The sequence below is a fragment of the Rana temporaria genome, chromosome 1 (genome assembly GCF_905171775.1).
Source record: "Rana temporaria chromosome 1, aRanTem1.1, whole genome shotgun sequence".
In the NCBI taxonomy this organism is placed as follows: Eukaryota; Metazoa; Chordata; class Amphibia; order Anura; family Ranidae; genus Rana; species Rana temporaria.
In genome coordinates this window covers 207,511,877-207,525,939 of record NC_053489.1, presented here as the reverse complement: position 1 = coordinate 207,525,939, position 14,063 = coordinate 207,511,877, and the positions used below count along the sequence as shown (strand labels likewise).

At 43.2% G+C, this 14,063-nt stretch overlaps 1 protein-coding gene across 6 annotated transcripts in view; it reads left to right on the top strand.

Moving 5' to 3' along the window:
• The window catches only part of SEPTIN5 (septin 5), a 117,109-nt gene extending 114,015 nt beyond the window's left edge, over positions 1-3,094 (top strand). For all 6 annotated transcript variants that reach the window (XM_040348198.1, XM_040348177.1, XM_040348168.1 and 3 more), the window contains one exon: positions 2,243-3,094. In XM_040348198.1, the coding sequence (XP_040204132.1) occupies positions 2,243-2,299 (57 nt within the window). In that variant the 3' untranslated portion in view covers positions 2,300-3,094. The remainder of the gene's footprint in view (positions 1-2,242) is intronic.
• Positions 3,095-14,063: the final 10,969 nt, after the last annotated feature.

Below are 14,063 nucleotides of genomic sequence, written 5' to 3'. Positions count from 1 at the left end.
GCGTATCTCCAGATACGCCGTCGTAACTCTGAGTGCGGGCCGTCGCATCTCGGCGTCTGATTCATAGAATCAGATATGCCTCAATGTTGCCTAGATACGAGTGGCGTAAGTCTCCTACGCCGTCGTACCTTAGGGTGCAATATTTACGCTGACCGCTAGGGGCGCTTCCCTAGACTTCCGCGTCGAATATGCAAATTAGGTAGATACGCCGATTCAGAAACGTACGTTTGCCTGGCGCATTTTTTTACGTCGTTTGCGTAGCGCTTTTTCCGGCGTAAAGTTACCCCTCATAAATCAGGGGTAAGTCATGTTAAGTATGGACGTCGGAAACGACCGAACAGCGTCATATTTTACGTCGTTTACGTAAGTCGTTCGTGAATACGGCTGTACGTAAGTTAAGTTCACGTCGAAAGCATTGACAGTTTGCGGCGTAATTTGGAGCATGCGTACTTGGAAACATTCACGAACGGCGCATTATCGCCGTTCGTAAAAAACGTCAAATACGTGGGGTCACACTAAATTTAAATAAAACACGTCCACATCATCCACATTTGAATTAGGCGGGCTTACGCCGGACCACATACGTTATGCCGCCGTAACTTAGGGCGCAAGTTCTTTATGAATACGGAACTTGTGCCTTAAGTTACGGCGGCGTAACGTATCTGAGATACGTTACGCCCGCGGATAGATACACAATTGTATCTGAATCCGGGCCACAGTATTTATTTTTTCCCCACCCAAGATTCACACAACTTTCACCCAAGAGATAAACATATTCCATTAGAAAATGAATTTATCTTGGGTGAAAATTGTGTAATTGACCCCTTGGTTTCCTTCTACAGGCTTGGTTTGGCTAAAACGATGCCTGAAAAAGGAAACTCCGGCCATAGACGATTTGAAACATGTATGGGCAGGCTGAACGCACCCAAGATTTTGCCGGATTTTACATGCGAATATTGCAAGCAGCTAACAATAATCACTTTGTTCTCCCAGTGGGAGCGGATTTCCTTGCCCCCTTGCCGGGAGAACACGATATTTCCGCGCAAGGGATTTCCCTGTCAGCGCTGTCAGTATTGATGGGGAAATTGAGCAAATTTATTTCCTGCAACCATCTATAGCCGGCCTGAGCGTGTGCTTACATCCCAAAGTATATTCAGTCATGAAAGGAATCACTCAAATTTTTACTTACTATTATAACTTACAAATCAGACAACATATGACAAGTGTCTGCATTTTGGACTTATGGGCCAGATTCACAAATGAGATACGACGGCGTTTCTCCTGATACGCCGTCGTATCTCTGTTTCTATCTATGCGACTGATTCATAGAATCAGTTACCCATAGATATCCCTAAGATCCGACAGGTGTAATAGTTTTACACTGTCGGATGCAGTACCGCGGCTGCCGCTGGGGGGAGTTTGCATAGTAAACCAGCGTCGGGTATGCAAATTAGGAGTTACGGTGGATCCACAACGGTTTTTCGCGTTCGCTACGTCGCCGCTAGTCAAGTTTCCCGTCGCAAAGTTACACTTTTTTTTTGGTGCCTTAACTTTAGTCAGCAAGTGTATTGCTGTCTAAAGTATGGCCGTCGTTCCTGCGTCGAAATTTAAAAATCAACGTCATTTGCGTAAGCCGTCCGGGAATACGGAAGTACGCTACGCGCGTCGCCGTTCAGAAAAATTACGTCACGGCGCCCAAAGCACGGCGGGAGTTAGGAAACGGAGCATGCGCAGTAGGTCCGGCGCGGGAGCGCGCCTAATTTAATTGGCACACGCCTATTTGAATTGGCCCGCCTTGCGCCGGAGGCCGCGGGCGTAGTTTTCATCGCAAGTGCTTGGTGAATCAGGCACTTGCGATGAAAAATTGCGGCGGTGTAACTTATCTAGGATAAGTTACGCCGCCGCGATTCTACGTGAATCTGGCCCTATATACCTAGAAAGAAATGGAATGTTAATGAATCTTGGCCAAAGTGTCCATAGTGGTAAGGATCTTTAGTTTATTAGGGGATGGGAAAGCAAAGGAATGGAAAATAATTTGAATGCTGCGTCCATTATCCATCAGCCAAAGGCACTGGCCTGTAAAAATCTAATAGTAAATACAGCCGTGCAGATGTCATAGTAAGGCATATGTAGCACGGTTAGGATATACTGTATGTATGTGCATTCCTAATAGATTTAAGAAGCCTGCAAGTGTTAATATATTTAAAGTTTATTATTTTAACTCAATCTTATTCTCTTCCAGCTGCGGAGAATGCAGGAAATGTTGCAGAAAATGCAGCAGCAGATACAGGATCAGTGAGCACTCATCCCAATGGCACTTAACTTTCACATTTCCTGACCCTAAACCCATCACTTCAAGGACCAGTTTGGAGATGGATGTGGTGCCCATGGACTCATTGCAGTATCTTATTTATTGTTCTCAAACACCCGTCCGGTATGAACTCCTCCCTTGGTTGACTTCCCTCGTTTCTCAGAACTTCCCAACAAAAAAGCCAAGCACTTCCCAAAAATAATCCTGTTTACAGTCCAGGCGTGCCCACTATGCAGCAAGGAGATCCAGAAATTCTTTAGTACATTTTGACGTGATGGAAAATGGCATGGCAGCCCATTGTGGGAAAGCACCCACTTGGACATACTGGAGGATATAATGTATATGACCGCTTCTATCATCTGCATGGCTTCCGACCTTAACACAAAAAACAGGGTGGCTTTTGGGAAGGGAGAGGCAGATCAATAATAGTTTTTTTTTTACCAATACCATATCCCTGATCTAAGAGAAGCTTGTGATAATTTTTGTTTGTACAGTGTTGCAGTATCTTGGACTCAGGACTTGTTTTGTTTTTTGCTGTATTGATGTTTACTCACAATAACAGTTACTCCACGAGTAACCTGCTAATCATTAGAAGCACCAGAGAGGAGGTAGTGCCTCCGAGAACAGTGCAAAGGGATGCACGGAGATGACATTGGTTTCCTAATTTTATGCCATACATTGATATTCACTGGAAGCGATAACCAAACCAGTCCTAAATTTTGTTGTGAATTCCATCATGTCAGCCAAGTGTAGACACTCAATACAGAATTGGTACTGGTCTTATATATTACTACCCAGTACCTTTCCCAGTGTTTGCCTTATGTAACTACTGTATTTATTGGCGTATAACGCTCACTTTTTTACCCTGAAAATAGAGGGTAAACTGTGCCTGTGTGTTATACGCAGGGGGCTGTGGAATTTTTTTTCCAAAACCTTCCTCTTAAAGTTAGGGTGCGTGTTATACGCCTGTGCGCATCATACGCCGATAAATACGGGTATATGCAGCAAAGCAGAGTAACACATACAGCAATGCCTTCTTTCAAATAATGTGCTTTAGTGAACACTCAGCAAACTATGGGGCTGATGACGCTGACTGGCCATTAAGGGACCAAACTTATCACCAACATATCGCTAGCTAATTAGTTAGAGTTACTAGTGGAAGTGTCATTGTCTGTAACAGTAAAAACACCATTATCAACTGAAAACATGGCTCTAGTTGGAGTACTACCAATAGGAAACAAAGAAAACTATGCGTAACAACATTTTTCTGAATTGCTCAAATGGAAAATAGTAAGGACAGTTAAATGATTCCCACTAAACTTGTACTTCTACATCGCTTTTGAAAAGGCCCAATTCTAAGCCTTTTTTTTTTAGTTATGGATAAAGTAGAAAAGTGTTTGAGAATCGGTCAAGCTTTTATTGCTTTCCAGTATATCAAGATTTCCCGTTTTTTTGAAAGATGTAAAATAGAAGAGGGATTGGGGCCAAATCTCTCCAATGGAGATACAGAACGCTATAAAAATGAGTGTAGATAGTTTATAAACTCTATCAAGTTTTATTGTGTTCTTTGTTTCTTTTTTAAAGATTTATTTTCACTTCCTAATTGAGTATGTGTAGTACCCTTGCCTTGTGTTTATGGCTTGCTGAAATATCCACTCATTTCCTTTTCCATAATAAGTGTCAGGTGGGCATTTACAGGCCAACCCCGGGCAAAAAAAAAAACCTGCTCACTTTTTCTAGGGGGGAGGAGAAAGTTTATATTCCCCTGATCCTTTGGTGCTCCCTCCCCATGGTCCAGCTGTGGACTTTTCCTGGTCTGTGGACCCTGCTCTGGGCTTAATGGCATCAGGAACAGTCCACAACTCAAGACTGCTGGAGCATAGGGATACCGGAACAGTCTTGTGCTGGGGGGGGATTGGAAGATTAGATAAGTAAATCTCCCTTGTCCTCTCCCCTAGACAAAAACGAGCAGGGAACCCATGCAGTGCGGGCACAGCTTCACTGCATGGAAAACCTTTTTTTTTTGTCCGGAAATTGGCTTTAACACCTGACAGAGTTCTAACCCATTCCCGCTCTATCTAAGATTAAAAAAAAGGTTTTGATTTGACTTGGGCTTTACTTTCTTCATGGGCTGCAAAACATGACAGGAAGTTCAACAGGTATAAGTTTACCTAAGAGGTCTAAGCTTATGAAAAATAAGCTTCTATCGAATCAACATATCTTTTGAAAAAAAAAATTCAAAACCTTAATCACAAATTGGAGGTCAGAAATAAATGTCAGGCTACATTCACGCTAGCCTCTTGAGTTTGGTTTTTTGAAATGCATGAGAAATTATCCGGGAAGTGTAAAGAAACTTTTCTCAGATCATGTTCTCCGGCCTATAAATATACTTGAGGAAAAGATGATCCGCACTCCGGTCATTGCTCTTTAAAAAATCTTTGTTTTTATTGACAAGCCACAGTGAACAAACGCAAATACGAAAAGTTGACGCGTTTCAGCCTACAAGGCCTTAGTCATAAATATACTTGTCTTTTACTTGTAAGTAAATGCATTCAGAGTATCTAAACTGCCCTTGGATGCACAGAATATGCTCTAAATGTAGCTATTTTCGAAGCACCTAAACGCAGGTAAATGAAATTATACCATTTCAAATCATTACGTGCATTTATAGTTCAGAAATGTCTTAAAAACTCATAGAAATGCCTGTGTGCCATTGCCATGTTAATGGCGGCCTTAGGTAAGTATAAGGCCTCTTGCACATGGGTGTAAAACATATATTTTTTATTGATGTGGATATAGATGCATTGTAGTCTATGGAACCATACACACAACTGTGTAAAGATGAGTAACAGAAAGATGAGTACAGAGCTGAACAAAAATAAAACATTTGAGTGCAGTAATTCACACGCATACGCACCTATGCACGTATATTGCAATAAGGGCAATGAAGAAGAATTTTATGCTTGTATGCACTTACAAGCATTTATGCACGGTCCTTATGAAACATTTTACTCAGGATCTTTTTGTCAATCAGGTCCTGAGTATAAACTTCAGTAAATTCTTATGTCTTACTGGCCTTATAGTTATTCTCTTTGCATTGGCTGCTCTCATGCTCATTTCTCAAACTGAAATGCATCTTAAAGTGGAGGTTCACCCAAAAAAGCAATTTTTAACATTAGATTGGGCCTAATTACAGGAAGCAGAATCGGGTGTTTTGATTAAAATCAATGCAGCACTTACCTTTTTTGAGATAGATGTTCTCCCGCCGCTTCTGGGTATGGGCTGCGGGACTGGGCGTTCCTATTTGATTGACAGCCTCCCGACCGCCGCATACAGCGCGTCACCAGTTTCCGAAAGTAGCCGAACTCGTGACGCGCAGTATGCGACCGTCAGAAGGCTGTCAATCAAATAGGAACGCCCAGTCCCGAAGACCATACCCGGAAGCGGCGGGAGAACATCTATCTCAAAAAAGGTAAGTATTGCATTGATTTTAATCAAAACACCCGATTCTGCTTCCCGTAATTAGGCCCAATCGAATGTTAAAATAATTTTTTTGGGTGAACTCCCGCTTTAAAGGGGTTGTAAAGGTACGTTTTTTATTTTCTAAATTGGTTCCTTTAAGCTAGTGCATTGTTGGTTTCCTTTGAGTTCCCTTCTAAATGTTTTTTTTTCTCACTTCCTGTTTTTCCTCGGTAAACTTGCCCCCATCATCCAAGCCGTTCTGGCTGGGGGTTAGTAAGCCAGAACAGCTTACCGAGGAGGAACAGGAAGTGAGAAATTCAGACAAAGAAAACAAAGAAAAAAAACATTTAGAAGGGAAATTGAAGGAAAGAGTAAGTGAACCAACAATGCACTAGCTTAAAGGAACCTATTTAGAAATAAAAAACGAACCTTTACAACCCCTTTAAAGGCCCATGTCCATGTCTCTGGTGGGCGAACCATTTAAACAGGAAAGGCTATACAAATTTACTTGAAATGCAAACAGACCATGTACAAGTAAATGCACATTTCACATTTGACCTACAATTCAATTTTACTTTGCCAATTATTTGAACTGTAGTAAAATAAGAGAACAATTAGGAGGTGTCTTGTAGGAAATATACACAAGGTATGTGACTATTGGATATTTACAGTGCTGTAGCCATTCGATTTCAGTTTGCTGTAGTCTGCTAAATTAAGAGACCATTCCTTTGCACTCCTAAATAAAGCAAAATGTCTCCCCATCTTATGCATGGTTGAATTTAAACCATAAAATAGCTACTGATTGCATTACATTTCCAGGGACCATTATGCACTTAGAAGTACTCTATACTTTGCAGTTACAGATCACACATATACACTGCTTTGTGCACTATACACATTGCTCTGCCATGCACCAATATGTTATTACATGCTATTATTTCTGCTTTATTCTTATGTTTGAAAGGGTCTTCTTTGATCGTGATGAAAACGCTGGTTTCCAGCCAATAAAATTGCGCATTTAATCTATTCAAATACACTACTGTACTCTGCACAGCATATCTGTAATCTGTGATATATATTCAATGAAGCGCAGAGCAATGTTCAAGGTACAGTCATTCCCATCAAGCGATTGGATATTGTTTTTTTTTCTATTGTTCGGACTAAACTAATGTGATCAAAGCTAGAATGGTTAGTAAGGGTAGTTCCATATTCTCTCATTAAAGCATCACCTCTGTCTTCTCCTTCCAGGCCTGTAAGGAATTAAGGGGTTAAGCAAACCCACTGCCTGTTAATCCGGTGCCTCTGACACCTTATATATAAGGTGGACCCCTCTGCCCCACTGTCTAACAGTAACTCACTTCCTCAAGTGCATATCTACCCAGTGACTATTTTGTTATACTTATTGTTGCTGTAATTAATGTTTACAACCTGAGAATCCTAATAAACCTTGAAAAATACAACTGTGCATTATAATTTTACTTTTTAAACCCTGGCCCTTTAGTATTACTCTAAAGGCCCGTACACACGATACGAAAATCAGAAGTAAAATTTCATCCAATGAACGATCTGCCAATTTTCGTATCGTTAGTATGGTGTTTTCGAAAGCCGATTCCGATTTTTCATACGACAAAAGCTGGATGTGCAGTCTAACATTGTCAGATGTGAACTCAACGTCTGATATTCATTTAATTTGTACGGTTTTCACCCCAAAAAAACCCCGAAAAATATGCATTCTCAGAAACGAAAAAATGCATACAAACCTATTCAACACATTCACTTCAGAAGTTGAATTCTATCGTATGAGAATTTTCGTATGGTGAGCAACCTCTTCACTTTCGACATGAGACTAGCATGCAACAAAAAACGAATGAACAGTCGTCCGAAAATCTGATCGTGTGTACGAGGCTTAATGCTTCTTTCACGCAGCCAGGGAAGGTGGTTAAAACAGGTATGTAACACAATTGGTGTTGTGATCCACAATGTACTATGGGCCAGATTCACAGCGGAGATACGACGGAGTATCTCAGATACTCCGTCGTATCTCTCAGAGTATCTATGCGACTGATTCATAGAATCAGTTACGCATAGATATCCCTAAGATCCGACAGGTGTAATTTTTTTACACTGTCGGATCTTAGGATGCAGTACCGCGGCCGCCGCTGGGGGGAGTTTGCGTTGTAAACCAGCGTCGGGTATGCAAATTAGGAGTTACGGCGATCCACAACGGATTTTCGCGTTCGCTACGTCGCCGCTAGTCTAGTTTCCCGTCGCAAAGTTAGTCGTCGTTTTTGGTGCCTTAACTTTACACAGCAATCGTATTGCTGTATAAAGTATGGCCGTCGTTCCCGCGTCGAAATTTAAAAATTCACGTCGTTTGCGTAAGCCGTCCGGGAATACGGAATTACGCTACGCGTGTCGCCGTTCGAAAAAATGACGTCACTTCGCACAAAGCACGGCGGGAGTTACGAAACGGAGCATGCGCAGAAGGTCCGGCGCGGAAGCGCGCCTAATTTAAATGGCACACGTCCATTTAAATTACGCGGGCTTACTCCGGAGGCCGCCGCCGTAGTTTTCATCGCAAGTGCTTTGTGAATCAGGCACTTGCGATGAAAACTTGCGGCGGTGTAACGTATCTACGATACGTTATGCCGCCGCACTTCTACCTGAATCTGGCCCTATATCTCTAATATATACTGGTACAACAAGTGTGTAGTGAATGTATCATATATCATGTTACCAGCTTAAGCACATATATGCATGAAACAAATATATATCTGCTAAAAAAAAAAAAAAAAAAAAAAACAATGAAAAGTAGAAATGTAAAAAATATGATTCCAGTGATACTGTGAATAAATGTGAAACCAAGTCCTTGGGGTCACTATCCAAAGTCACACTGCACATACACAATCCTCAATGGTATGTACTCCAGTGACATATTCGTGCTCCAGACTGTGTTTAAACCCCTTCACTGGGTGTGCTCCCTAATGGGGCAATGGACCACCTATAATAATATTATTAATATGGTCTAATTGTGCTTTTGTGGGCGACTTAGGGAAATTCTTCAGGATATCAGTGGTGCTGAAGGAATTGATCCGCTTTTTATTGTTGCATTTATTATTTTTTCCCGCAGATATATATTTCTTTCACGCATATACTATATGTGCTTAAAGCGGAGTTCCGCCCAAAAATTGAAACTTCTGCTTTTCAGATTCGGCGTCACATTTGGCACGTTTCAGGGGGGAAAAAATACATGTGTAATACAGGTATTTGCTCCCACTTCCGGGCATAGATCGATGCAGTATCCGTGGCAACCTACGCCACGTCCGGCCCCAGCTCCGCCCCCCCCCCCGCTGTCTTCTGGAAAACACACAGGTCCCAGAAGACAACAGTGACCAGTGGGATCGCGCAGCGTGACTCACTCAAGGGCAGTAGGGAACCAGGAAGTGAAGCCGCAAGGCTATACTTCCTGATTTCCTTACCAAAGATGGCGCCGCCTCCACCCGAGAGCCAAAGTGACAGATCAGCTTCGGGTGCCGACATCGCGGGCACCCAGGACAGGTAAGTGTCCATATATTAAAAGTCAGCAGCTGCAGTATTTGTAGCTGTTGACTTTTATTTTTTTGGGCGAAAATCCGCTTTAAGCTGGTAACATGATATATGATACAATGATTACACACTTGTTGTACCAGTATATTTTAGAGATATTGTATCAAAATACTACCACATGTATGTTGCCATGGATTGGCAGCTGGAAAGGAAAATTATGGTAAGTAGTTGATACAATTTTCCATTTTCTTGGAGTACATGCAGGGAGGAAAAAAAGTATTTGATCCCCTGCTAATTTTGTAGGTTTGCCCACTCTAAGGCCCCTTTCACACTGGGCGCGAGAGGTGTGGTGGCAGTATAGCGGTGTGATTTTTAGCGTCGCTATACCGTCGTATTTACCGCGATATTCGGCCGCTAGCGGTGCGGTTTTAACCCCCGCTATCGGCCGAAAAAGGGTTAATACCACCCACAAACCGCGGTTACAGACGCGGTTTGCAGGCGGTATAGCCGCGCTGTCCCATTTATTTCAATGGGAAGGAGCGGTATACACACTGCTTCTTTACCGCTCCAAAGATGCTGCTTGCAGGAGATTTTTTTTCCTCCCGCCAGCGCATCGCCTTAGTGTGAAAGCCCTCGGGCTTTTACTTTGAGAATGCTGGGGCAGGATTATTTCAGGCGTTATTTATGCGCTTTTTTTAGCGCTAAAACACCTAAAATACGCCTCAGTGTGAAAGGGGCCAAAAGAAATGATCAGTCTATAATTTTAATGGCAGTTTTATTTTGATAGTTAGAGACAGAATAACAACAAAAATATCCAGAAAAACGCATTTAAAAAAAGTTATAAATGGATTTGCATTTTAATGAGTGAAATAGGTATTTGATCCCCTATCAATTAGCAAGATTTCTGGCTCCTAGGTGTCTTCTATACAGATAAGGAGCTGAGATTAGGAGCACTCTCTTAAAGGGAGTGCTCCTATTCTCAGCTTGTTACCTGTATAAAAGACACCTATCCACAGAAGCAATCAATCCGATTCCAATCTCTCCACCATGGCCAAGACCAAAGATTTGTCCAAGGATGTCAGGGACAAGATTACAGACCTACACAAGGCTGAAATGGTCTAATAAGACCAAGGTAACGCCACAGATGACCAGGGCTTTTTTTCAGTGGGAACACAGGGGAATGCAGTTCCGTCACCTCCAACTTTAGCACTAAATTCATGTAATGGCAAGGGGTGCTGGGATGTTCTGGAGGGTCTATTGATGCTGGCTACTGGGGAATATAGGGATCTATTATTTATGAGGGGAAATCTATTGTTGTGGGGGGTCTGTTGATGCAGGGGAGGTCTATTGTTGTGGGGGGTCTGTTGATGCTGGAAAGGGTCTACTGTCGAGGAAGGGGTTTATTGTTGCAGGCTACTGGAGAGTCTATTGATGCTGGCAGGTCTATTTTTGCTGGGGAGTTCTATTGTTGCTGGTGGGGGATCTGTTATTTCTGAGGGGTCATTTGTTGGGGGGAGGGATCTACTGTTGAGGAAGGAGTCTATAGTTGCTGGCTACTGGAGAGTCTTGTTGCCGAGAGGGTATTTTGTTTCAGGGGGTCTATTGTGGTTGGCTGAAGGGGATCTATTTTACTGCATTTCTTGTTATTTTATTTTTTATTTATTTCAGGTACTTATATAGCGCTATTAATTTATGCAGAGCTTTACATATATATTGTACATTCACATCAGTCCCTACCAGGGCTGGACTGGGACAAAAATTTGGCCCTGGACTCCATCCAGACTGGCCCACTTTGACAGGTCTCTCCCATGGCGGCCGGACAAGTCCCGCACCCCCCCCCCACCCTGGCCACCCAAGCCCCCTCTACCCCTTCACTAGCCATTCTACTTTATTAGAGTAGAACGGCTGGTACTGGTACTCTTATAGGCAGTACCAGTGGGGAAGCTAGACATTATTTCACCCGGGGCAAAGAATCAGTTCGGTGTCCCCCCTTATGGGACAAGATTAGGCAGAAGTGAGAAACTCCCAGGCCATAGCTGTTGAGTCAGCTGTCTGTCCCCTCCCCCATGCTCCTCTGTTGTCCCCCCTGCTCCTCCCCCTGCTTCTCTGTTTCCCCCAGGTGAGTGCTGCGGGGAGGGAGAGGAGGTGAGTGCTGCAGGAAGGGAGAGACAGAGGAGCGGAGGGGGGCGGTGGTCCGCTGTCACTGAAGCCGGCCCACTGAGCCATCGGCCCACCGGGAAACTCCCTGTAGTCCCAATGGCCAGTCCATCCCTGGTCCCTACCCTCCAGGAGCTTACAACCTAAGGTATTAATAACAAATTGCTTGACATTTAGCTTACTTGGTTCTGTTTTTCCTAAATGGGGCAGCGTTAGGTATCTATACTGTATAACAGCAGCTACCAAATAAATTACACAATAGTTATACAGAGAATCAGAATGCATCCCAATGAAGCAGGTTATATTTCTTTTGAAATGCTGGATCTTTTAGTAGAATGAGGCTTCATCTGGTCATGGGTGGTTTTTGCTGTCGGATGTGGTCACCGTGTAAATGACAGGCAAAAGTACTGAGTGCTATCAGCAGAGACCAGAAACTTCTGCTTTTCCTCCAACAACCACAACTAGTTGACAAGTAATTCTGGAGAGCTGCTCCATGTAAGGAGGATAATTCCAAGGCTTGATGTGATGCTTCCTGCTAAAACAAAACTACAAGGAACAAAAACATAACCTGCCATTTAGACTTCGCTAACATGTTACCTGAAAGTCATGCTGGTCCCCTGGGTTCATTTCTTTCCGAATCCTTAACCCTAAATACGATTGAAAATCAGGTGTTCTGACTTACTGCCTGTATATTATAGAAGCAAGTCACTTCAAAGGCATTGAACCTATTGGATCTTTCACGATGATGTAAGATTATAAAAGGATTGCTTTTAGCAGCACATCAGGGCCAATATTTGTATAAAATATGTTGGCCAACATTAGGAAGTATGAGGCCTCGTACACATGACCGAACATGTGTGCTGAAACTGGTCCGCAGACCAGTTTCAGCGGACATGTTCGGTCATCTGTACGTCCGACCGGACAATTTTACGGCGGATCGGACAGGTTTCCAGCGGACAAATGTTTCTTAGCATGCTAAGAAACATGTCCGCTGGAAGCCTGTCCGTCAAACATGTTCGGTCGTCTGTACGACTTACCGGACATGTCCGCTCGGCTGAAAGCCCTCGCATGCGTCGAAGTGATTAGACGCATGCGTGGAAGCATTGACCTTCCAGGGTCGCGCACGTCGCCGCGTCATCGTCGCGGCGACGGCGCGGCCACGTCACCGCGTATCCTGTACGCGGGGATTTTGGTTTGATGGTGTGTACAACCATCAGACCAAAATCCGGCAGCGGACATGTCCGATGGAAACGGTCCGACGGACCATTTTCATCGGACAGTCCGTCCGTGTGTACGAGGCCTTAAACATTCTATTCACACATACAGTTCTAGGCTGCGGTCATGGTTCTGCTTTTCTTCTTCAATAAGCTAGGACTTTCAATGGGCAGTGGCTGAAAATTTACAGCAAAAGTCATTTACTATTGTATGATCCTTCTATTTCACGGTCTTCTTTTGGGAGTTGTTGGTACAATGTACACTGTCCAGGTAAATAATTATGACGTTTCCCAGAGGGAAAACACATTTATAGAAATCCATTTCACAATAGTGATCATCAGTGCCGATCCTGAGGCCCTAAGCAAAATGTCACATCTTACATTAAAGTGAGAAGCGGGGGTTCTTCTTACCTCTTCTCCCATGCAGCCAGGGAGTTGAGAAGCAGGGCGAAAATGACTTCTCACCAGGCGGGGCCTCTAGTAATTTGGGGGGCCCTAAGCGGCCTATAGGGCGGATCGGCCCTGGTGATCATTATATTCAGAAGTCTGGTAAACTCAGATTTGGGTTTAGGTCACTAGAAAATCTAGCTAATTTGCCTTCCACATTGTAGATCTAACTCGGAGGTCTCCAAAACCTGCAAACTAAATGTGATCCCTTTGTTTGCCTTTATCTGGCCTTTGGAATACTATTCCTTCCTCTAACACCAACAATGTGATATTATTCCTCCCACTGACACCAATGAAGGAGCATAAATTCTTCCCCTAATACCAGTTATGGGGCACTATTCCTTTCATAGACACCAACGATGGGGCACTATTTCTCCCACTGACACTAACTATGGGGCACTATTCCTCCGATTTACACCAATGATGGGGCACTATTTCTCGCACTGACATCAATGATGGTCAGTGGGGAGAATAGGGCCCTATTGTTGGTCTCAGAGGAAAAAAATAGTGTGCCAATGATGGGGCACTATTCCTCCCACTAATGCCAATAGTAGGCACTATTCCTCTTTTTTCTAACCACAGGGGTGCTTTGTCATGTTTTTACTTCTACTTACCACCTAGCCAGAGGCATTATTTACTTTCAATGGCCACAGCCCAGCCTCCCTAAATCCTGGGGGACAGTAAACTGGCCCTTTGTTTAGAAAGCTGTTAAAAAATGGGGTTGGGACTTTATATGAGGCATGTGGTTTAAGTCACCACAGGCCTCCATCCCTGTAAGGATAAAATATGGACGGTTGGGACTTTAAATGAGATGCGATTAGCAATATGCGATTAAGTATACATATGGAAATGTAAAAAATTCTTACCATAAGGACCAGGCTCAAAAATACCAAACCAAAGAAGCACAAAACCAAATTGATCTGTCT